The sequence below is a fragment of the Brachyistius frenatus genome, unplaced genomic scaffold (assembly GCF_029030835.1).
Source record: "Brachyistius frenatus isolate BFR_SWC_R1_liver_20210118 unplaced genomic scaffold, ASM2903083v1 Contig_217, whole genome shotgun sequence".
NCBI classification, from domain to species: domain Eukaryota; kingdom Metazoa; phylum Chordata; class Actinopteri; family Embiotocidae; genus Brachyistius; species Brachyistius frenatus.
In genome coordinates this window covers 549,951-576,152 of record NW_027210816.1, presented here as the reverse complement: position 1 = coordinate 576,152, position 26,202 = coordinate 549,951, and the positions used below count along the sequence as shown (strand labels likewise).

The 26,202-nt window shown below is 42.7% G+C and overlaps 1 protein-coding gene across 1 annotated transcript in view; it reads right to left on the bottom strand.

Moving 5' to 3' along the window:
* atrn (attractin) overlaps nt 1–26,202 on the bottom strand; it is a 110,736-nt gene that overhangs the window by 16,483 nt on the left and 68,051 nt on the right. Inside the window, exons 26-27 of the mRNA XM_069719547.1 lie at nt 23,214–23,292; nt 170–277 (exon numbers count right to left, since the gene is read on the bottom strand). Of these exons, the coding sequence (XP_069575648.1) occupies nt 170–277; nt 23,214–23,292 (187 nt within the window). The remainder of the gene's footprint in view (nt 1–169; nt 278–23,213; nt 23,293–26,202) is intronic.

The window sequence follows — 26,202 nt, the reverse complement described above, 5'->3', positions numbered from 1 at the left end:
CTCTCAGGTCGCTCCAAACTAATTAAATCACCGTAAAGACTCAAAAATGATGTGAAACAGGTGACATTCGGAATATTTATCAATCTTGTGGTCCCGTTGACCCCGGACCATAAGGTGGCGCTCCGAGGCTCGGCGGTGATTTTCTTTTAAAACATAAGGTTGCTCTCACCTTGACATTTCCTCCTATCAGGTCAGGCGGCTCCTCGTCCGTCTCCAAGGCGACGTTGATGGTGGCAAAAGGCCGGCTGGCCATCTGCTGCATCTCCCTCAGCAGTTGCTAGGCAAAAGGAAGAAGAAGACGAGGAAGAGGAGGGCGAAGGTTAGTGACTGCTGTCTGTTGTCCAATCGGCTGCCCGTCATGATGACAGCGTCTTTCATCCCGAGGTACTGAAGTAAAAAGTGCAACGTCCCCGTGTATCATCAACAAAGTGTAATTAAACCCTCATCGATTTCCTCTGGCTACAACAACAACAACAAGCTGTGAACAGGAATCGGACATTTTATCAGTTTGTAGAGTGGATGTGATGAACATGCTGCTTATTTACACATTCAACAGACAACAGTCTTCACTCAGCATTCATCTGAAGTCCTGTTTCTGACCACCTGATGAATCCAAACACAATATTCACTCTCATTAAAGCTCCTGAGGGAAATATCTGCCTCTTTAGCAGCTAAACAATGTTCACAAACTAGCTCCAAACTTTGTCTGCAGCCGTTTGAAGCGAGACATTAACTTTTTACCGGCTGATGCTGCTGAAAATGAGACGAGAAGGAAAAAACAGACAAACAGAAAAGTTGACGGCTGGTAAACCAAGTGGATGGTGATGCGCCGTCCCTCCTGCAGCGTAATTTAGCTCTAAACTCGAGTCGCATCAATCAAATCAATTGTCAACCTGAATATTAATGAGGTCTACTATTAAAAGTATTCATTATCCGGAGTGGCACAGTTACATTTTATGAATCAGTGATGATGATGCGTTTCCACATTCGTTCACAACCTCGCAATCAAATTTATAATGTATTAATAAATAAAGCACGTATTTTTGGAGTTTGCCACATTAAAAAGTGGTTTCCAAAAAGTGCAACTAATTCTAACTACTTTTTTTTTTTAAACTATTTAACATGTGGAAAAATCATATTTTACAAGTTAACTGCATGCTTTATGGATAAAATGTTAATGTGCAGAGTATTTCTGTAGCCCTGTTCAATGCAGAGGCACAGACGTTTAAAACTGCATAATGGGAATGGAAATGGAAAGGATGTACCTGAGTAATTGTACTCAGTAACTTTCCACCACTACGAGGCAGAGGCGGCCTCATTTCGTTCAGATTTATAACATGGACCTTGGCCAAAAGGAAAAGGAGCAGGGAGGTGATTATGAGGGAGGAAAGGAGGAGGCTAAAGAACGAAAACGGACGAGAAATAAGGAGAATGAAAATCTGATGAATGGGGAAAGACAAAGAGGGGGCTGGTAGCGATGAAAGCAGCGGAGGATGGAGAGCAACAATGCGAGAAAAAATAGATATGAGGAGAGCCGCGGGAAACATGGCGATGAAACCTGCGTTGTCGTCGACTGTCAAAACATTCGAGAAGACCTGAATACAAGCAGCGAGGCTTTGAAAAAAACACCTGCAATTAGCGTACGAGCGGGAAAAATACTAACAGAAAGGAGACCTGGGAAAATCACAAAGGAGATGTAGGAGGGGACTAATTGATCGTTTATTTCAGCTTCAGATCATGAAGGAAGTCACACAGCGACGACGTGGCAGGATGTGTGCGAAGTTATGTGTGCAGACCAAGCGGCAACCGGCACCGCCACCCAAGACACGTCTTTTTGAAGCTTATTTTCTGATTATTGATGGATTTTTTTCAGAAAGAGCGACTTTAGCTAACAACACTGAAAAAACTTGGAGAACTTTTATTGCCTGACAATTTTATGAGACTGGTTGAATGGGAATCTATGGATCCGGAGGCTTTTTGGAGTCATCCTCTAGTGGCGCAGTATTGCAGCTTAAGGCACTTCCGCATCGGGCTCATTTTTCAGACCTGGAAGTTACAAACACTTTTATATACAGTCTATGGTGCATACAGACAATCAAAAGAAGCTCGACACAATCCACTGGCCTCTGTTTCATTACAGCGAGTCGTTGCCAAAGAAAAGGAGCAAGTAAACTCAACTTGAAAGCACGCGCGTGCACGCACACACACACACACACACACACACACACACACACATTGTGAAATCCTGAACCGCCTTCAATTAATCTGCTGAGTGTTTTCAGCCCGTGAGCCTGTCGATGGTGGTTATTGACATGTTGGCACCTAAATGTGACGCCCCTGAGTGAAATCCTTAACAGGGGCTACATAAATAGCTGGAGGGAAAATCTATCTTTCTCTGTACAGTAAAGACTGAAGATGAAAAAAGAAAAGAAAATTAAAAAAAAAAGGGGTCTAAATTTAATGTCCTGGTTTCTCTCTGTGGCGCTGCCAACTCATTAAAGCCCTGAATGTGTCTGGGGATGTGTGCCTGTATCCGGATGTCTTTACTCTTCCTCTCTGTTGTAACAGCTGGGCGAGGAGGAGCTCAACCCTTATTTTTCTTGAGTCACTACTTTAAAAGGAATCAATTAATATTTTTGGGAATATGCTTATACGGGCTCTCGCTGAGTAATAAATCAGATTGATAACAAGTAAATATGAAGCTACAGTCTGTAGCTAGAAACAGGAAAAACAGATATTCTGGGAGCTACCAGCTCCTCTAGAGCTCACTAATTAATGAGTTACACATGTTATATCACAACGGATTCCAATATTATGAAGTCCAAAATTTCCGATAACGATATATTGACTGAAACATTTGTGATCCATAATGGAGGAAAGATATTTTACAGTTTAACAATACATGTATTTGTCCAAAATTAAGTAAAACGGTGAAACATACATGTACATGCAGTTCATGTATATGCATGTTTGTGCAACATTTGTAGAGATTTCCTCATGGCGTTCCTGAGATATCACGTTCACGAGAGCTTAATTACTTCATTCAAAAATACAGTTTTTGGCAACTGGAAAATGAAGCCAATTTTGAGACATAACATCTCCTACTAGGGCTGAAAATGATATTTTTTTCTTTACATTTTATAAATGATCACAAAAAACATCTGGCAGGGACATTTTTTTTTTTATATTCACAGCAGTTGGTGAGAACAAGTGCAATTTTAAAAGTACTTTGTGAACTGACTGAAGACAGTTTAAAGTAATCTGATAGAGGACACGACTGTTACAGAGATACCGTCTGCATGATATTACTCAGTTAACAGTAGCGCTGCATGATATCTGCAGCTGCTTTCCAAAAGACTAAACAACTCACAATATCTTTTTTTGAACCAGGAAGTTCATTAGCAAATTCATAAAGCATTTAAGTGCTTAATGAAGCCATTGGGGAGGAGGTACAGTATTGGAAACGGTTTGTAAAAAAAAAAAAAAAAAAAAAAACCAAACTGAAAGAAACCATGAACTGAATCCGCCCTGAAAATAAAAACTACAAGCAGACGATAATAGATCTAGAAATAATGTGATGCATAGTAGCAGAACAATAACACCTATAAAGTATGAATGACTCGCCTCATTACCATGAACAGAAATAAAAACAGGCCGAAACATCCGTCATGTTCTTCACTCTTCTTCACAACACAAGAACAAAGACGACGCAAGTGAGCAAATCATCGTGTTGAGTCTCCATTTGTCACGATCAGACGTCCCGTTGTGTGAAGAATCTCGGAGCCAAAATTTGTGTGTGTGTGTGTGTGTGTGTGTGTGTGTGTGTGTGTGTGTGTGTGTGTGTGTGTGTGTGTGTGTGTGTGTGTGTGTGTGTGATGACCGCTGGGTATTAAATACTAATCAAATCTGCAACTTCCTGCCCTCAAAAATCAAGACCAACCACTCTTTCAGAATAAAATAATTAACTCAAACCCGTAAGAAACTCTGCAGAATCAACTTCCTTCGTACTGACGCAACGTGCTGCACCGGGCAGCAACATCACAGTGCGGATCTGTGCGGTAAACAGCATGCAGATGAAGTGAGGAATCTGCATGCAGACGTCGTCCTTTTTCATAAGCGGGAGCTGCCTTGAACAGCACAAAGCAGCGGAATTGATTTACTGGATAAAAAAGCAAGATGGAGCAGCATCTGAATGTAGCGGTAAACAACGTTTATAGATTCAGTCCACCTACCTCAAAACTCTGCAAACAGCCCCGCTGTGTTGTCTAACAGGCATGTAACCTTTGTTTAAATAGCAACATTTGGGTGACTACCAAAAACATAACCTCCTCGGCAGAAGTAAATATCAGACCCTCCAGATCTTGTGATCGTAATAATTTCACGCAAATTCAAGCAATCTCTGCAGTATTCGCGGGACCTTGCAATTTTTTTAAATTCCCGGGATTTTTCAGCAATAAAGGGTCGTCGACAGAAGCTGTGCTGAAAGTATTTACGACATAAAGTAAGTCTTTCCAGGTAAGACTGTCTGTTCAGTAAAACTGCGTCACTTTTATGTTTTTGTAACTTTGATCCCCAAGTTCAATAAAAGATAATAAAAAATAAAAAAAGATTAAAACTAAAATATTTCTGTGATGTGCAGCATGATTATTATCACAGACTGATTACATTGTTTATCAGGTAATGCTTTAAAAAAAAAAAGCACTTTTTTTTCTCCACCTACTGCAATTTTACGTCGCAATTTTAGAGTAAATCCACCTCAAAATCAAACATTTTTGATCGCAACAATCACAAAAAAAACCTTCTGGAGGGATCAAAATATAGAAAAGTAAAGATCAGTTTGACTCTAATTTTGTGTGACATGTTGCAATAAAATGCTGAACGCATGATTTTTGTTTCACCGAATGTGTTGTTTTCTACGAGTATCAGTATTATTGGGCCATTAATGGGCTAATTCTTTCATCCTAACTATAAGGTGGAGTTGTGCGTGTCTAATGTGAGCCACATTTATTTTCTATAGTTTGACATCAGCATGAATAGAGGTTTTTTTTTTTAGCTTGGCTTTAATTGACATCAAACTGAAGTACAGTTTTTAAAGTTGAACTCCTTCAGTCTAACCCACCTACAAACTACAATCAATCTTCCTGTGACTAATGTGGGCATTAGGCGTCTCCCTGCCCCGAGACCCTCCTCCCTAACCTCCGGAGCCGCTACCGTCGGGGTTAAGGACGCAGCAGAATTTGGGAGAACAAGCATCCTGGAAGGAGTCCTGCACAAGATACAATTTGCACAAATCTAATTATGCCGTGCTGCGAGTAGGCAGCCGTTGTACAGCAAACACTCAGCACTCCAAAAAGATAACCAGACGCCAGAGGAGCTACAGTGCAAGTCGCCTACTTCTTAAATTGGCTCTTAGTTTTCTGCAGGGCAGTTAGCGTGTGTGTGTGTGTGTGTGTGTGTGTGTGTGTGTGTGTGTGTGTGTGTGTGTGTGTGTGTGTGTGTGTGTGTGTATATGGGAGCAATATCTGACTATAGCAGAGCAAACTGTGCAAACCTCATTATGATACGAGTGCAGAGAGGTGGGCAGGCGCGCGCGCGCGCACACACACACACACACACACACACACACACACACACACACACACACACACACACACACACACACACACACACACACAGGTTGGAAATACCTGCACATGACCGATCATGTATGCGTACATATTTTCTCAGCTGCAAATGAGTTCTTTCAAACACTCAAGAGTGAATCTAATTCAACTGAATAACAGCAACACGAGCAAATGTGCCTGAAGGGAAGATGGCTGAATGTGTGAATAAAACAAACATATGTAGAGGCTTGAAGACAAAAACAATCACACAATAAGCAATAAAAGAGAGTGAACACACGAGTGGAATAACAACTCATAGCAGTCATTATTAGTCATATATTGACCAAAAATGTAATATAATCCTTTTCTCTGCTTCATACACGTGAAGAATTGTAGTTATTTTGGGGATTTCCACACTGAACTTGCAATGGGCATTTTGAAATCCGTATTAATGCACGCAAACCTACATTAATTGAGCTTTAGGTCATTCTGGTGCCGCACAATAAGCTGTAAATACGACATTAGCATTAGTTCGGATTAATGTTTTTTGGACAAATGGTGGGTGTAAGCCTATAAGTCCAATATTCAGTCTCATTTTATGCTTCTTTCGAGGAAATATCTGTCTCTGTAAGCTCTAAATGGTCCACCTTCTAGAAGTTTGTCTCCTGCATGGTGCCGCTCTGGTCACATAGCTATTTTTTTTTTTTTTTTTGCCTGAAAGCAGCTTCTTTCAACAGCTGGAAACCAAAGGAGTAAACCTGCGGGCTACAAAACCAAAACAATGAGCTGAAAGACACTAAAGAAAGGAAGGAAACGGGGTTATAATCGTATTTGGGTCACTACGAGGACTGTTTCAGCAACTTGATCCATTTTTGGTATAAAACAGCTTTTAAAAATATCTGTAAGCTGATTAATAATGTTGAAAATCATTAATTGCAGCCTTAAAACAAATGTGTGGACTCACTAATGCTTGTATTCACTCACGACACACACAAGCTGTCTGAGGGAGTTGTGTTCGAGCATCGTCAAAGCGAGCAGCGCTGAGCCGAAGAGATGGAGTGCGTCCAGCAGAGCATGCAGAGGGAGGGTGGAAGAGATGCAGGAGGGAAACAGAAGAAGGCTAATTAGACTAAAGAGAAATAAGGCGGGAAGTCGGAGAAGGACAAGTGACGTGAACACGTGAAAAAAGAAAAAAAAAAAAAAAAAAAAGAAAAGACCGGAGAGAAACACACGGGCGTTCAAAGAGATCGCCCCTCTAGGAGGAGGAGAGAGGATGGAGAGCCGGATCGTCTGCAAACATACACACATCCTGCGTACATTTACAGGACGGACACACACACACACACACACACACACACACACACACACACACACACACACACACACACACACACACACACACACACACACACACACACACACACACACACACACACACACTACATCAAGCCGTTTATTTATTGATGCGTCTGTTTAAAAATGCTGTCAGTGGAAGAGCTCTCAATCATCCTCCAGCATCACTGAAGGAAAAACTGAGAGGGATGAAGAGGAAGGAGGGAAGAGGAAGGTGTAGAGAGACAGAGGTGGTGAAGAGACGTTAGCTTCTCTCTCTGGCTTCATCTTTCCATCTCTGGCGGTGAGATCGGGGCGGCGGGAGGGGGGTGGGGGTGGGGCGCAGAGGATGCACGCTGTGAATACTGACACGGGAGAAAGCTTTGATCCCTCCCTCTCCCCCTACATCTTTTTGTCTTCCTCTTCCTCGCTGCCGGCCTCCTGCTGTCCATCCCAGCCGCACGAGTTTCCCCCTTTTTGTGTACGTACTGTATAGGTTACCGCAGCGCTTCGTCCACAATGCTAATCAATACTCCATCAAAGAGGGGCGGCCAATCAGAAAGAAAAGAGAGAATACTAGGCAAAGAGATGAAAGAGAAAATGAAATGACGTTAAGGTGGTCAGAAGAATAGAAACGCTGGAATGAATCGAGCTGCTGAGATTCACTGGAGGAGCATTTAGCACACAGCCGGTCGGTTTGAACTCGAGAGATGTTGAAATAGATGGTTTTGGACTGTTGTACAAAGAGGAGCAAAATGACTGTAATTAAATTGTGGTGAAGTTTCTGTGAAGATCAACAAAAAAAAACAACTCGCCAGGTGCTGAGAGTGAAAGGAGACAGTTTCACATACTCACTTCTCAAAAGGCGTATTTTCAAAGTAATGGTGGGTTTTTTTTGGGATGACATTTTTCAGTTGTATAGCAGCATATTTGGTAAACATTTAACAGGATTGGTATAGTTATAGCTAAAAGTGTCATTGTCAGAGTGTGTACATCAGCCTGTCTTCCTTGTTTAAGAGATGGCTAAATGACATGGCCCCTCGTCTGTACCTTGAAGTACTTTATACTTTGTCCAAAGCCCACCTTAAGTTTTTTAAGATCTGTGGACCTTTCATCGCCCGTATAAAGAAAGACAATTGCTAGCTGGGGATTTCATCATCTTGGAAGAGCTTGACTGATGACATGCTGATATTTAAGGACCAAAGACGGCGCTGGTTCTGGGCAGGAGGATTCCCTCAGATGCCAACCGACCACATATGTCTTTAGTTGCTAGTTGGAGCTCGTAGGGGTGAGCTGCCATTTCTTTTTACTGTTTTCTCCTGTTTTTGTTAGTTAGGAAGGTAATACTTTATGCTTCCTTTTATCAATCTTGGTTTAGGTTAAAAGATTATTTTCAGGAGTTTTTTTTTTTTTTTTTTGCCTCAGTTCGCCCCGAAGATATTCTAAGTCAACTCCACTATATCTTTGTAAATATTGTCATGGTTTTGTTGTGTTTTTTTGTCTAGTTATAAAATTATATATATAAAAAAAAAACAAGGCTACATTTTGTTACGAAACTTTCTAATTTTGTTTTGTTGACGTGACGATGCGGAAGATGAGCATGTCAAATGTTTTGGCCGTATGTCAGTCTCTCCGCCGATGCATTCTTGTCACTAACAGCTGAGTTACACCGGGCCCGGCTCCAATATGTCTCTGCTCTGTCTGCGCGTCCAATCCGACGTGTAAACAACCGAATCAATGCAGCCAACTACACTGTTTGCATAATCGTGATAGTTTTTTTTTTCAGATAACACAACCACAACTGTGTTTTTAACCTCCCTGAGCAGGCTTTATTTCATAGTCTGGGTCGGCGCCAGTATTTCAACTCAACTTGTTTTTAGACCACAAACTTACATTTTTTTTGTGTATTAGTTTTGTTTGGCACTTCATTCAACTAAATTGAAAGTGGGACGTTATAAGGAAATTTAAAGGAGTTAAAATTTGATGTAAATGCAAGTTTGGCATTAACTTTATTTATCAATGAAAACAAAGTCAGGACTTTTTAAAAGTTCATCCTTAAAACAGACGCCCACAAAAACACGTCTTTTTGAGGCTTATTTTCTGATTAATAACGGGATTATTGTCAGATAGACCGCCAGAATATGAATAAGAAGGAGCGACTTTAGCTCACAACACTGAGATAACTCATGGAAACATGTTATTGACTGAGAATTTCATGAGAAGTTGAATGGGAGTCCATGGAGCCGGAGGCTTTTTGGAGCCGACCTCTAGTGGCACTAGGTGGCATTGCAGCTTAAGGCACTTCTGCATCGGCCTCATTTTTCAGAGCCGGAAGCTACGAACACGTTTATATACAGCTTATGGATGCTTCACACCAAACACAAGGCTGAAGAATGAGGATTCAGTCGAAGTACAGGAAGGGGGACGTGCTGCTTTTCTGGCGCTTGGAAATACAACTTTGTAAAATGTCATCGAAATGGAAACAGAAGCACACAGATGTTTTAACGTAGATGCTAACTCACCAATACAGATGCAATAAGTACTGAACAGAAATCTAGCGGTTTGCAGAGTAGCTGCAGTGTGAGACTGCCTGTCAAGTGAGGCACAGCCTTCTAGAAATCTTTACGTAACGCCAAAAAAAAAGAAAGAAAGGCAAACAGGAATTTGAACCGAGACTTTAATGTTAAGCTACAATATTTGATGTTTTTAGAGCGTGAACAAATCTACAATCTAAAAGGTGAAGGTATCAAAGTTTACAGACTTGGAGTGATGAGAGTAAACTGAGGAGATGAGACGGCCGCGGGAAGGAGACGTTGATAAAAGTAAAGAAAGCGACTGCAGCCTGTAACGAGATGAAACGGACTGAAAGAGCGGGAGTTTGACAGAGGCTCTGGGCTCATGATAAGCCTTGTACCGGAGCCATGATGGATGGGTGGGTGGGTGGGGTGGGGTGGGAGGGCGGTTGGGTCACCCACAGTGCAGTGGGGTTAGGGTGCAGAGAAAGCCTGTATATCGCGAGCAAAAAAAAAAAAAAAGGAAAAACAAAAAGACACTGGCACCGATCCCAACTCTAATTATACGCACCATCTCTGTGGAATTAAGATTAGCAGGGTTTAGAAGTGTCTTGGGAGCACAGAGACAAAAAGCCATGCGTTCACACACTGTGAACACACGCTCTCTATCTCTCTCACACACACACACACACACACACACACACACACACACACACACACACACACACACACACACACACACACACACACACACAGTGAATGACACCAGGGCAAACTCTGCACCAACATTATATGTGGGAAGCAGCTAAAATACAGTCCAACCCACACACCCACCCACACACCAGCTCGCTCTTCTTTCTCTTTGCTGCAGAAACACAAAGTACGCCTCATGCAGGAGCTGTGCAAACACACACACACACACACACACACACACACACACACACACACACACACACACACACACACACACACACACACACACACACACGTATTATTAGTATTCATGTTCACATAAGCGGTCTATTTTTTCCATTTGAAACCAAAGCTAATATTTGCTCGGAGTTGGCTCATGCGGGAGCACAAAGCGCGTCCCGTCCCTGTTGCAGACGTAGCGGTCCTGCCGCTGCTGCAGAGGTTCCCCCGGCTTCCCTCTCATCCCATGTTGATGAATCTGCGTCGCGTCAGGTCCGAGGAGAGTCGCGCTAGCTCGACTACGCGGAGGCTGCCATCAACAAGGTCTTTTCCTTTACAGCAGGAGGAATGTTTTCCCGGAGATTTCCGCAGCTTGTTGTGTAAGTGACCTTCAGTGCTGCCTGCTGCTCTTCTCTCCGTCTCGCTCTCATCATCTAAACTCCCCTCTCCATACCTCTCACTTCAGGATTGATCACCTCAGAAGTAGGCCTTTTGTTCTGCGCGGCGGTGCAGCGAACGTTGACCTCAGGAGAGGAAGGCGGAGATGGAAAACATCTCTCACAGAATCTTAAAGCATTGCTCTAGTTAATCTTCAGGGGCCTTCTGGTGCTTTAAAGGCAGAACAGCTGATGCTGCAGCCTCAGAAACAGGAAGCCGATTTCCCCGCGTGTCCACCAGCGTCAGTTCATGTCATCCTAATCTGCTGCTACGTCAATAACTTCCTCGTTGGAAAACTTATCGCGTGCAAAACCCCGACTGCAGGAACTGACACCTCACCAATAAAGAAAATAATTGTGATTACAATATTCAATGAACTAAAATCCATAAAAGTATAATTCCAGACACTTTACTGCATCGTACCATTGAAAAGCTGCTCTGGACACTTTCATTAAAACTTGTTTCAGTGAAGAGTTTATGACTTGTGCGTGTATGAATTTCATTAGCACTCGTTCCGAGGGAGAGTTTTAAAGTTCGATCATCTAAATGCTATTGCACAGACTTTCATTAGTTTTGCTTTCAAGGGATAGTTTAAGCATTTTATATCGCTAATGCCGTCTCGGAGAGCTGCAGAGAATTAGTGGCATGCTTTTTCAATGGCAGCCTTCTCTTAAGAGTTATGAGCAAATTAAAGAGAATTTTTTTTTTTTTTTTAGTTATTATGTGTCGGGAGTTGTTATTGTATTTGTTGCTAATTGACTATAATTACCATATTTCAGTATCCCAGCTTTGCCCCGTTTTAAAGGAGCATGCTGTGAGTTTTCACCGGAATACAGAGAAACACTGGGCCACATGGCAGCAGGGAGGGAGAGAGCGTGGTGGGGGGTGGCGGTGTGGCGGGGGGGCGCGCGACCAAGGAGCAGCTGATGGCAGCTCTAAAGTTTTGCCGCCTGGTGGGCTGGCAAGCGTGCGAAGACGACGGACCAGAATGAGTAAGTGTGAGGGATGGTGGCACGAGGGCGGACGGGACGAGCAGACAGCGCGCCAGCCGGGGTCACCTTGAGCGATCCGTCTCCCACCTCCAGCGCGGGGGAGACGCTGCAGGAGGAAGGAGGAGGAGGAGGAGGAGGAGGAGGAGGAGGGAGCACCCCGGAGAGGGAGACGAGGCGAGGGCTCTCCCTGTCTGAACTTATCTGGTGAGGATGCGGCCGCAGCTGGACAGGTGGGAGGGGGAGATGGCCGGACGTCCCTGACAGCCAAGACAAACGGCACAACAAGTCTGCCAGCACTGCAGCAGAAATGAACCGTGATCCTTGTCTCGACTGCAGTTTGGGCTACAACATTAATGAAGGTGGAGAACTGTGCTTTTCATTTCTTCTTTTCTGTTGATCGTCAACTGCGAGGAGACAAATAACCCCGATAGCCGTTTCCATGGCAACACATTGGGTATGGTTTCTCAAACTGCATAAATACAGCACATAGAAGCACTAAACTGCTCAGCTAGCTCAGTCTTGTTGCAAATAAGATATCTGCTGAAAAAAAAGATATCCATGGACAAGATTTTAGCACCGTGTCATATGTTAGAACCAAAACGGTCCAGCTAGCCGGCTCCAGGATTTTAAAGTGCGCGACTATCCGTGGCGTTACGGTACGGGTGCTCGGAGCGACAAAAAAGGACCAAAAGAGACCCGATTTCACCGAATCGGTCACATTTAATAGACCTATAACAAGTAAAAAAACAGCATTATATTGAATATTCCCACTGAGAAGGCAGTGATATTTTCTATTGATGAGCAGGGTGTGATGATGTTATGATGATTTGTTCCAAATGTACATTTGACCAATCAGATCTCTGGGTCGGAACTACTTGGAATTTGACCTCTGCATTTAACTCATGCATGAGCAGCAAACACAGACACACACACACACAGACAGACACAGAGCATTTGGTCCTAGGTGTCTTGCTCAAGGATACTTCTGCTATAATGTTTTTTTTTTTCATTGCCGGTAGTAGGAACCGAACTGCTGACCCTTCAGCCCAAAGCCCTGCATCTTAACTGACAATTAGCAGTCATGAAAGAGTTAATAAAGTGCTCGGGATGCTTTTAATATTTCTCAAAGCTAAGGTGCACTTGTGCAGCCCGATTCCAGTACATTTCATTCCACCACTGAGCCACAGCAATGACCATGGGCCTCAACAGTCTGCCTTCAAGGGCACAATCATTCTTGCTGAGCGCAGGCATGGCTGAATCCATTTTCAAGGGTACACAAAGGTATCACTGATCCACCTGTGTTCGCCAAATTTCTTTCAGCAGGTCAAGAATACCATGTTTCCTGAATATCCAAGGAGACCCTGAACATTACCATTTTATTCACAAAGCTTCGGCTTTTCTTTCTTATTATTAAGTGACCTGAAATGAGTCGAATGGTTTCGTGCTCCTTTGTCTTTGCTGCTCCACACTTGACTACATAAGCGCTAAATATTCAGACGGACAAAAAGTTCAAGCGGGGAAGTTTACACTGCAAACAAACTGTATTTGCAAGGGGCTATTTATGGATTCCTGCCGCAGCCTCGGGAATAAGGCGATGCATTGGAATAATTATTAAAACATACAAATAGATCACACTGAAGGAAAGTTCTTTTGGTCTTTTGTTTTTCACTGCAAAATTTAACAGAAAATAAATCTTGGATCCAAAAACATCTTGGATGTTTAGCAAAACACTGACAGGTTAAAAAAAAAAAAAAAAAAAAAAAAAATTCTCAATGTCATAAAGTGTAAAAAAAAAAATAAAAAATAAATAAAAATAAGAGACGATGTAAATCTGTGCAAGTTTGCTGGGTTTTAAAGTTCTGGTTCTTTTCTTGTGACTCACTTTGCATAATGTTCTATTTTTACTCGGTGTCTGGGCTGATTATTAAAAATTACTGGATGTCCCCGGGCTGTGTTAGTCCTCAGCTAATAATGTTTAGCTGGATCAAACTCCAGTTATGCTGAAGCCAAAGTAAGATTGCCAGATTGCCGCCAGCGTGAAATCGTCTTGCTGTTACAACTTGGGAGCGTTTACACAGGACTCCAAAGTGCTTACCATGCAGACACACCGGTTCTTACACTAAAGAAACAGAGCAGATGTGTTTCGCCTGCAGTAGTTAGACCAGATATTCGCAGTGCGTGTCACCTACATCGGCCCTCTTAGCCGAGGCTCTTCGCCACGTACATCCAGCTGGACACCTGAATCCTGCTCATTGATTTCAGCTCAGCCTTCAATACAATAAATCCTTTCAAGATCTTCAATATAATAATGGACACAAACATCAACATTTGACACCTAGGACAGTCTGATGGTTTTAAAGTTACGGTCCTGAGGCCACCAATGAACACACACTTGGTTACTTCTCATTTGCAAAAAGTTAATTGGCTTTTGGCGGACCCGATTAAAATGTGTACTTTAAGACTTGTAACCAAGCAGAAACCGAAAGTGACATCACCCGTTGGTTTGTGAACGTGATTAAGCCGCGAGTTTGGATATTGGCCGTCGTCATCTTACTCGTTCAGAACGGTTTGGAGCAGGAAGTGACCATATTTGGAAGAGCTGGGAGAGGAGCGAGCGGTGGATCTGACTGATCTGATTGGAAGCCTGACGATACCACGTCCCGCCCACCAATGGCTGTAACCTGACTGCACCACAGGCCTGTCAATCAGGCACACCCCACAAAAAAACAGCTTTTTGAAGCTTATCTTCTGATTAGTGATTATTTTCAGATGGACCGCCAGAAAACTAATAAGAAGGAGTGACTTTAGCTAACAACACCAATTTATTGACTTTGTATTTCAAAAGAGAAGTTGAATGAGAGTTTATGGAGCCGCAGGCTTTTTGGAGCCAACCTCTAGTGGCACTCGTCGGTATTGCAGCTTAAGACACTTCTGCATTGGCCTCATTTTTCCGACCCGGAAGTTACAAACACTTTTATATAGTCTAAGGTTGTAACGCAGTTTTGCAACTTTTATCTAAACATATTGAGTGTTTTTACCGAGCTGCATAATGTAAAAGGATTGATATGAAGTTCTAAATAGTTGCACGGTCTGTATCTGTGTTAATATTGGATTTTTTTTTTTTTTTTTATTTTACGCAATAGGATAGCATCTATTCTGCTATAACATTAGCAATTTGTTACCAATTGAATTTAGAAGCTATAAAATACTGTAGCAGTTACATGCTCTGAACTCCACCTACTTGCAATTACAGGCTGATTAAAAAGTTGTTTCCCGCTCTGATTGGATTTACAGTTTGGGCAATGCGATACGAGAGCTCAGATTTGTTATCTTGTTATTCAATATTCCTATTTTGAATGCAGCATGTAAACATGTGGCAGATCAAGTTCAGCCTCAATGTATTAAAGCGCGATCAGGGGATGCGTCCACGCACTCATTCTCTGGATCGTGCTGTAAAGCACTCCTGGTAAGCAGCAGCGAAGAGACTCGGAGCCACAGTGCATTCCCATGATTCTAAAATTTGAATGTATACAGAGCGTAATGGAGAAGTGCTTTGTAAGGGGTGGGTGGGTGGGCGGGGGGTCGGTAGGTAGCAGCTGCAAGGTAAAAGGTGGAAAGATTGTTTTTGCCTTTCTTCCCTGCTCATGTGTGAACCGCATTCACATCAAGCCATCTGCTTCTGGGACCTGCGTGCACGGGTCGGGAGCAGCCACACTGATGAGAGGATCCTCCTTATCATTACAGATGATTTTGGAAACTAATTTGATGCGGAGCCTACGTGCTCCTTGATATCTTCATTGTACTCCCCGTCTCTGCTTATTCGGAGGAAACTTGTGCCAATCTCTCCCGCACTGCCGCACTTTTCACACCCGACCATCTGCTGCGCGCTCGTCCGCGCGTGATGCCGCGTGTTTGAGCCATAGAAGGAGTTAAGTGAAGACGGTGACGGTAGTGTATGTTTGAGAGTGCAGGTTCGTGTGACCCCCGCACGTATGACAGGAAGCCGTTATTAACGCCGCAGAGAATGACGGATTACGGAGATGCAACTTGCAAACGTCTTGACGACGACGTGCACCAATGAGTATCATTACATACTCCATCTCAGAATATCCGTTATCCGTCTATGCATTGTTTGAGGCCAAGAGCGAAGTAAATGTCACACCAGGCTGTATGAATAAGTTCTGAGGCTGCTGCTTGTGCGCGCGCGGGCACGGAGCACAACGCGGTGACGTGTACGGAGCAGGAGGGAGGTGTAACCCCAATGAGTAGGGGGTCAAAATTTAAGCATCCTCCTGAGGCATCGTCAGGGGCCTCGGTTGCCGATTTCCAGACTTTCACCCAAACTTTGAAGTCTGGTCATGTCCACAGAGAAATCGCAGATGCACCCGGTCCACTGCTCGCAAAAACGTGTGTAACTCACCAAGTAATGATGATGAAGCGCCAAAATTTGTAGCAGTTACTCATTAGGGTTATACCTTTCTCCTGCTCCGTGCACGTCATGGTGCTGTGCTCCGTGCACACGCACGAGCAATAGTCTCAAAATGTATTGATCCACCCTTGTGTATTATTTCATTATGTTGGACTGCATTTTGACTAACAGGGTTATCAAAATCATTATTTCAAGGATATTTGATCTATTATGTATTACTTATATATGTAGTACAGTAGCAGAGTGAGCTGACATTTTTATAATTGGTTGCATGTCCTATTTGCAGCTTAGATTTTGATGAGTATTATGGGACTTGCTTTGTTAATTCAAGTCATTATAATGTTGGTTAGTTTGTGTGTGATGATGCAGGATTCGGAGGAGGAAAGTTTAAAAGAGTAGAGAAGCGTGCACGTTGCTCGGGGGCGACAAGGATCGCTCAAAAAGCCCCAGGCAGGGTCGGTGATGGCACACGGGTCAGAGGTCATGCAGTTCTCTCCAGGAGCAGAGGTGGGAGTGGACGGGGGTGGACAGGAGGAGGAGAGGACGAGGACGGGGATGAGGACGAGGACGCTCGGTGACACGGTCACCCGCCTGCAAAAACGGTGGGTCAGCAGTTTGAGGTGGCGAAGGGCAGCGACACATAGACGCAGTCACGGAGCCGTTTAACGAGCTCAGCATCAGACCGCGAGGAAAAGTCTGGGAGGAGCTGGGTTTTAATTTAGACACGAGTAGTCTGTCAGTAGTCCGTATCACTGCGTTTATGCAGTTAGATAGAGGTGAGCTGAAAAATAGTTTAGTGGAAAATTCGATGAGGATGTTTCCTCAACGTCAATTATTACGAATTCTGTATTGCATGTGAACAACTTGAGGGATCTGACACACAAACATCTACGGTGTTTACGGAGTTTACGGTGCACTGCAAAACAGAAATGTGTTTTGTTGCTAACTGATATGAAACTATGCACAATTGTAGACGTGCATAACTAGATGCAAAACCTGTAATTTGCTGCGCTCTAATCTCGCACAGAAATCAACAAAGATCTGAACGTCTGAAACGTGTCTCACAACCTTTCGGTTTACAGTTCGGATGAAAAATCAAGCGAGTGAAAAGTCTCCCGTCAGAGAGCAGTCTGTCTTCTTTCGGTCTCAGATCTTCCCTCTGATCTGCTCCCTTTCTTCCTTCATGTCAGAACGGTATACCCCCCCCCCCCACACACACACACACACACAGGATCATCAATGGGAGACGTGGAAAGCGGTGGCCCCCTTCCTTCCCTGACAGCAGAGGGAAGGATGTGCGAGAACAATTTCCACTGCACATCACTTTATTAAACACCCCACAACTTCAGCTATATAACATTTGATTAGAGTGGGGGGGGGGGGGGGAAAGAAAAGTTCAGTTTACACATCGCAGGTCATTGAGCAGCTTTCTACTCATTTTATGATATAATAGCTGATATTTTTTAACCTCGACACCTCAGCTGACATTCATATTTATGGGAGAGGGAAGGTAGTGGTGGTGAGTGGAGGAGGGGGGGAGGGTAGGGCGGTGGGGGCAGCTTAATGGGGTAATAAATAAGTGAAGGTAGCTGGAGACGTTTACGCCGCTCCCCCCCCCCCCCCCCTCCGGCGTAAAGGATCTACAACGCAGTTAATCAGGCGGGACGTGGCGGCGACGATCAGGGACATTATCGCATTATGCATTTCTGTCAATACCTCGGGGGGGCAATACGTGTCTAATATCAGTCAAGTTATGTCTGATATATGTCTGTGTTAGCGCCACGATGGATGCAGGATACATTCCCTCCGCCAGCTGGAGGATATTTCTGTACAGTACGGGGAGGGGGGGGGAAGAAGGAAAAAGGGAATGCTGGGAAAACTGACAATGAACATCAAAGTCATGCAGAGAAATCTGTTTGTGAAACAATACATATATGACTCAACTCTTACACAACCAGGCAGGTAATGTTCTTCCTTCCAGAGCCTAAAAATCTCCTCATGAAATCATAAAAATTAGACATCTGTCCTTAGGCAAATACAGTGACTGTTAAAGTGGTACCATTATTACAGTATTTTGCGTCATGATGTATTACTAGCACCATCACGAGATGCTTCTGCCGGATCTCTGCTTTAATTAGCTGGCTTGCTCATCTCTATTCAAAAAAAGACGCTTTTATCATTTGTGTTTGCTGCAGGCCTCCATAAGCTGCGCCTCAAACCTGTCTGGGGTCGTTGGCTGCTGATAAGACAAAGTTTAACGTCTTTAATGATTAGTTATATGAAGGTAAATATAAATGTAATACCAAAAGATGATTTAAATTCTGACTTCCACAGCTCTACTGACATGCTACTGCAGGAATAATCCACTTGCATTGACAGCGGGGCTCATCGTGACTAAAGGGCCGGCGCCTTCTGTGGCTCAAAATGGCTGCCGCGCTGGGGTCTGTCTAATGCCATCTGGCAGCTCCGGCACCCTTCAAAGGAGCCGTCAGGTCTCAAAGGAAAGGCTTTGATTAAGACTCAAGACAGTGCAGACCGACACACACATGCGAGCGCATGCGTGCAAACAGATGCACGGCAAACGGACACGTGAGGGAAAAAAAAAACAACAAAAAAAACATCTGAAAGCAGCACAAAACGAGCCGCGCAGACCCCAACAGGTGGCCTCCGAGTAGCTCCGAAAACCGGCAGCAGTCTCAGCAGGTGTTAGCCTACTTCTACACCGAGAAGAAACTCAGATGGAGTCACAAACATATTTATACCCGGAGCTGGAAATTAAAACACCAGAAAACCTGCCAAATGTGAGTGAAACTGAATTGTGATGAGTGTCTGTCTGGAGCTGTTGTGAATCTGAGTGTGGGACCGGTCGGCTGTCTCCCTGGTGGCAACGCGTGACGGACAAGAACTCTAAAGAACCGAAAAACGTTTGCACAGCTCTGTGTGTGCAGTGCACTTCGCAAAAATAAATAGAAATCCGACGGTTTTATGATCCTTCACTATGTTAACTAGTTGCTTGTATTTAACGACAATTAGCGGATTAATCATTTAGTTTGTGGAGAAAAATGAATTGCCAACCATTTTGATAATTTATTAATCATTTTGAGTCTTTTTAAAAAAAAAATTTTTTTAGGAATTTTATGTGATTTAATCCTCTTAAATATGAATATGTTCTGGTTCTTTTAAAGATTCGTGATTAGAAACCGAATATCTTCTGGTTGGGACAAAATACAACATTTTATGCTCCATCTTGGCTTTGGGAAACACTGGTCGACATTTTTGAGATCGAACAGCGAATGAACTAAGAGAAAGTAACCAACACGTTCATTGATAATGAAAATAACCGTTAATTGTAGCCGTGCTCGTGTCCTTGAATCTCCAGCAGTTGGTCCATCTAAACTAAATCAAAAGAACTATTTTGAATTGTTAAAGCTCAGCAACACATTAATAAAATTTATCGGGTTTACAAAACACATTATATTTTCCAGCTGCATCTCGTCAGGCACCTTTAATAATCATAATTCACCTGAGCTTTTAATGAATCTATTGCTGCTCATGGTTATGTAGCTTTTAATAGAAGTAGCAGAAGTTTCATGAAGAAAAATGTTTCATTTAATGGAGCAGAGAATGAAGACGAGCTTTTCTGGTGGTTAAATAATGTTCAGGTTTCATTTTCTCAAACAAAGAAAAATGCTGAAAGTATTAGAATTAGTTGCATGTTTTTGTGTCCTGCAAATAAGGTTTATTCATATCTGTATAGGACCTTGGATTGTTTTGGATGCGGAGAGTTAGACAGTTTTGCTTAAACACCGGTTATGACAACAGTTACCATTTGATTTTTTTTTTTTAACAAAAAGATATTCATGAATAACTAAAATGTCTCACAGACAAATTTTTTTTCTGTAGTTGTAACCTCTAAAAAGATGATTTCCAGCCCGTCTTAAAAAGAGCTTACAGTGACATTTACATTTTAGGGCTTAAGCTAACGCTGTTATCCAGAGCGACTTACAACGCCTGTGACAGCACAATGAGCCCAAACTCTTTAAAGTCAGAGGACAAGCAGTCGGCGGTTAGAAGTAAAAGGTCTCGGAGACGCGGCCCTTAAATGTCCTTCCGCCCTGGAACGACCACATAAAATGTAACGGCCACCGTTTCCCCGCCGTACCGGGCCTAAGTGAGGTGAACGGAGGGCATAATGAGATGCAAATGTGTGTCACCGTGCAGCTGATGCAAGCGGCGGGTAACGTGGAGGAGTCGAGCATGAATGTGGCAACGAGGCCTGGAGGGACAGTGCTGAAAAGAGCAGCACGGTCTTCATGTCAAGGAAGAAAATGGTTGTAATGAAGAGAGTCGACCTCACGGAAAAACATGATTAGCTTTCTGTTTGTGTAAATTATGTGTCACGTTGTGTTTGAACAGTGCATGTGCACGAATGACGGCGGGGCCGCCGTGCAACGAGAAAGAAGCTCCTGCACACTTCTAACTTTTTACAGTCAATTTCTGGATTCTAAGGGGAACATTTGCTCGGTGTTTTTATGCTCCCACTTATAATACATCAAATCCCGAAACGAGATGAAGATTAAATGGCAACTAAGTGCGAGATGATGAGCGTCTTAAAGCCCAGAAAAAAAGTGTATTTGTATGCAGTCTGAAGCAGTAAAACAATACTTTTCAGTGCCGTTAGTTCTGGTGTAATCGTGCAGTCGTGAACAGACTGCAAAAAGGCAAAATGTTATTTTATTTCTTTATGCATGCAGGAAAGCGTCTTTTTCCTCTCTGCTCGGAGTGGGAGCGGAGAGAGGCGGATGCGGCACGAAAAAAACAACAACTGCTGAGTGTTTCTTAAAGAGCCGCGGTCCTAATTCAACTCGACACGTGTGAATGGAGGCGCTCGCTGTACGGCTAACGCTGTCTTTAAGAACATGAACTGTAAAGCGACTCCGCGCCGGTGATGTCACAGCTAAATTTACAGCTCCGATTGGCAGACGTTTATTAAGTGTCTTGTAGTGAAAAGACGAATGCGTTATGGAAGCATCTCACAGCAGTTTTTAAATGTGATGCAAAACCTCGGTGCAGCGTGAAGGCTGGACTTCTTCTGTACACATGATGATGACTGTAATAACTATTGTCCCTCTGCATTTTCAAATGGGATATCACAATATTTCTGTATTTTATTTAGTCGCTTTATTTTACATGTGCGGAGCTTCGTGTATGTGGAGCCGCCGTGTAAACTCTTAAACTGAGCTGGAACCTGTAAAATACAGTGTCTTTCAGACATGTTTGTAGCTGAATAAGTTACTCTGCCATTATTTTGTTGACAGGTCTGAATATTGCCTTTATCAACATATGCATTTAATTTTTTATATTATATTGGAAATTACACCGGTAGTAACTAACTATACATTTCTATTGTATGACGCCAAAAAAAAAAAAAACATGATGTTGTTCAAAACCTCCTTCGAACTACTGATTGGTTCAAGTCATCATGAACAAACAACATCAAATGATCACTTTCTGAATTAAACGAGCGATTGTTTCACTCGTGCTCAAGACTTTAAGACCATTTCAGACGTTAGAAGACATGTTATATCTTCAGGGTTGTTCATCAGAAAGCGCTGGTGAAGTCTGATGTGCAATATACTGATTTTAAAAGTCAAATTGTGAGTGTAAAAATCTCATCTTGCGGTAGTTACACAGCCAAAAAATATCTTTGTCCTTACAAGTGATTCTTGCTTTCATGAAGTGAATATTTTTTCATCACTTTCGAGCTGATTTTAATGTAAAAGGTTTAACAATCCCCACTGAAGCTGTTGGCCTTCAGTCCTCTTAACAACCGTCCGGTGTGAATTGTGTGTGGAGGTTAGACTGTAGAGGACTTTGCTGGACAACAGTGGTTTTGTGATGGAGAGAGGGCAGAGTGGGTGCACGCAGGTGAGGCTGATGACGGCACTCTCAGGCGAGGTCACAGCCGAAAGGCACTTCAGCCGGTACGAGTGTGAAAAGCACAACAACAAAAAAAGTTCACATTAATCAGAAACATCAGCTCGTCTGCCCTCAGAGAGAGAGAGAGAGAGAGACACACACACACACACACACACACACACACACACACACACACACACACACACACACACACACACACACACACACACACACACACACACACACACACACACACACACACACACACATTCAAAAGGTGGTCCAAACCCTTCTGGAAACGCACAATGAAAATGCATTTTGTCATCTTTTCAGCGAGCTAGTGTTCAATATGCAAAAAAGAAATCCTGCACTTTTTCATAGTTTCTTTCTTTTTTTTCTTTCTTTTTTTTTTTTTTTTACATCACTTCACTCAGCTGCAACAAGCAAACACTCTTTGTCAATCTGCCTCAACAGTGAGGTATCATTCAGATACTGAGGTTACCGAGAGATACTGTACATCCTGGAAAAATAAATCAGCTGCTTTAACAATTAGTTTAAGAAACAAAGTCAGAAAATGAGCAAATTTTCTGTAGCTGTTGTAATCTAAGGAACAAACCAATCAGATAGGAGCTTTGTGATAATACGTGCTCTCTATCCTTCAGCACTTGCTAAATCTTCTATTTATAATTAAATAATCTGTATATCTGTTGTCCTTCAGTGGGGCAGTTTAAAAATATTCCAAAATGTTGTTTTTGAGTTTCCAGATTTGACCTGAAAAATGAGAATATTTCCCGCAGTGCTTCCTACAGTTTGTATGATTGCTTTGTCGTCCTTTAAAAAAAAACAACAACAAAAAACAACAAACTTTTGGACTTGTTGACTCAGTGCAGCTCAAATGACTTCCACTGGAACAAATAATCATGGTCTCTGCACTTCAATAAAATACTTTCAGAGGCTGACAGCTTGAAAATATATTGACGTTTTCAAAATGGAAACGTTCGAAAATGCAGAGTTAGAAGAACTCGGGGGTATCGACACACCTATAGGTTGAAAAATTGTTGTAATCATGACTTACTTCTCGTCGCCGTGACGCCCAGCAGCTCTGTTTGATCTTCCAGACCACGGCGGCCACCAGCAGCAGCGACAGGAAGCAGCTGTGGACAGACGATGGGGGAGAAGGAAGAGGAAGAGGAGGGTCAGTCAAAAAAAAAAAAAAAGAGAGAAGAATGCGAGCCTCGTGTTCATCTGTAGTTAAGAAGCGTGTGATGATGAGTCCATCAAACATTAATGAATTCATGAACGCCGACTATCAAACACATTCATGTGTGTTTACGTGGGATCCACATCGATCTGGATGATTATTTCATGAACCGCAGATCTGAAGGTCAATAACAGCTTCATTTTTTTTTTTATTGTTTCTGCCTTTGAAGTCATGCTGACAAATCACTGCACTATACAACAAACCCAATAAAACACAACGTTGACACTGCACAACCGCCACCAGCTGCTAAAAAAAAGTTCCACAAGTCACCTGAACAGGATGCACCAAGGTATAGAAACAAAACTATAAATATCTTCACAGGTCCAACAAATATATATAATGTGAGGATGATGTCACTGCTTGTTAACAATGTGTTAAATGCAACACAGGACGCAGACGTCGAGGGAGGCTGAGCTATGCTTGAAAATGGCCAACTTGCGCTTTCCGTGAAGGTTGCCATGACGAGCTGGAGGAAGGTAAGTCGCACGTGATGGCTTCTCGATTAAACACCGTTATACAAATACACACACCTCGGCTCCCAAACACACACCAACTTCAAACGGGGTTCTATTTCTAGTTGCACGAAGATTTACTTTCTCTTGAGTTTTGACATTAAGGAGCATCTTCTGCACTCGCTTCCTTCGGCTGGATGGGATTCTTCAGCTCTGTGGGATTTTAGCTTGATGTTTTTCTTTTTTTTGCTGCTCCATTTCCAATGTTTTCCACATTTGCGCAAATAAAATATACAAAAGAATCAAAAACCCAGAATGTTCTTTGCACTTGACACAAAACCACCTTGAGGTGATGCACTGTGTGTGTGTGTGTGTGTGTGCGTTCTTTCCAAGCTGCACTTAAACAACACAGAACGTGTGTGTGTGTGTGTGTGTGTGTGTGTGTGTGTGTGTGCACGCATGCACAAACACATCAGAGACAATATCTTGAGCAATCTGAACTTCAGTCCCAGACTGTCGCGTCTCTCGCTGATTTTCCCTGTCAGCGCTTCCTGCCTTTTCTCTGGTCCGGACTTTCTACGTTTTTCATCTCGCGGCGCGTTTTTTTGAGGTGATAGTTTATAATTCAATACGATGTTGAGCTGCCTCAATGGACAAAAGATCCTCACATTTTGGTGTATTGTCATAGCTGGAGGTGATTTTTTTTTTTTTTATCATCAGGGAAACACTGCTGGTAGAAAGCATGACAGGATTTGTCACTTTTAATTGAAAAGTACAGAATAAAGTCGTGTTTTCGGCGCCCCGTCGTCCCGCAGGTCTCTGCATGCTGAAATATGCAAAACAAGATCACCTGGATGGATTTGTGTCCATTTAAGCACAGTGAGGCGTTAAATTTCAAACAATCAGTTTTTCTTTATTATCTAAAGATCACAGGAATAAAAGATGTGAATTCGCTTTCAGGAGTTTGAAGTGGATTAAATTAGAAACTCTAACTTCCTGAGACGTCCCGTCCTTCCAGCGAGACCCGTCGCACCTTTTCAATCGAAATGCCTTGGCGCATTTTAATACTGCCCGTGATGCGTTCAGATCTTTCTTTTCACCCACACATACCCCTCCCACCCCCACCGTGTGTGACTCTTTAAAGTGCCATCCATTCAAAAAAAAACACAAAAGAAGAAAATTCCCCCTTATCTCTCCGGGGCTGAAGAGGACTCTTAAGAGATCCGTCCGATCAGCCGTCTTATTGATCTGGTTTCCTGCTCGCTGCTTTCAGAGCGACACGCTGCTGACAAATGACCTGCGTGAATATATATCAGCCTCGCGTCAAAGGCCTCCCCGCTCAGTGAGGAGGGAGGGAAGAGGATGGAGAAGCAAAGGACGGAGGCAGAGACAAGGAAAATGGACAATGCAGGTGGAGTAAGGACAGAAATAAACAAATAGAAAACGGAGAGACTGAAAGAGAAACATATCGAAGGTAACGGACACCAACACAAAGAGGAGAAGACGCGGATAGAAACGGACAGAGCAGCTCGCTTCATTTGATCTCGACCTCCACGAGGGTCGAGACGGTGGAGTCTAGCAGTCATGAAATGGAGCTGGAAGATAAAAAATGGACAATACTGCTGCTCTGAGCTAGACTTGCCAAAAGATACCTGCACAGGAGCTGCAAACTTGTATTTTAATATTTCAAGTCATTTTCATGATTTTCGTTCAGAAATTTGGCACTACGTGCCAAGTCATCCCCTATATTCTTATTTCACATGAATCGAAGTGCCAAGAAAACAACATTTGAACTTTATTGAATTAGATATTGCATGTTTTTTGCCAAATCATGAGATGATTGTGTACAAATTTCTGTTCTGTGGAGATTCATGTAGCCTGGAGGACAGCGGCCACAACCCAGATCTGCCTCAGTTGTGGTATTCTCATGCTTTTTTTTTTTTCCTTTTCTTTTTCTTTTTTACAAAGTAATCTAATGGTTTATTCAGGAACGTCTGAATTTATGGAAAATACTGACTTTTGTGCCAAAGATATATATATATATAATTTTTTTTATTTTTTTTTTATTTAAATGAACTTACCAATACTGTAAAACTGGACTTAATATTTACAGTGATTCCTATAAGAATATATTAAAAAAAAAAGTTCTTAAATGACATAATTGCAACGAGTAAACTGGAGATGCTTCAAAGCTGCAGCTCTTAAAATAATGAAGCATGTAATTGTATAATTTTCATCATATAAATTGCCTGTATGAGGTTACTGATACCTTCTTACGCGATCAGTGAGTCTGTTTTTCCTTTCGCACGACTAAGTCGTCAAAACTGTAAATGTGTTTTACTTCTACTTAT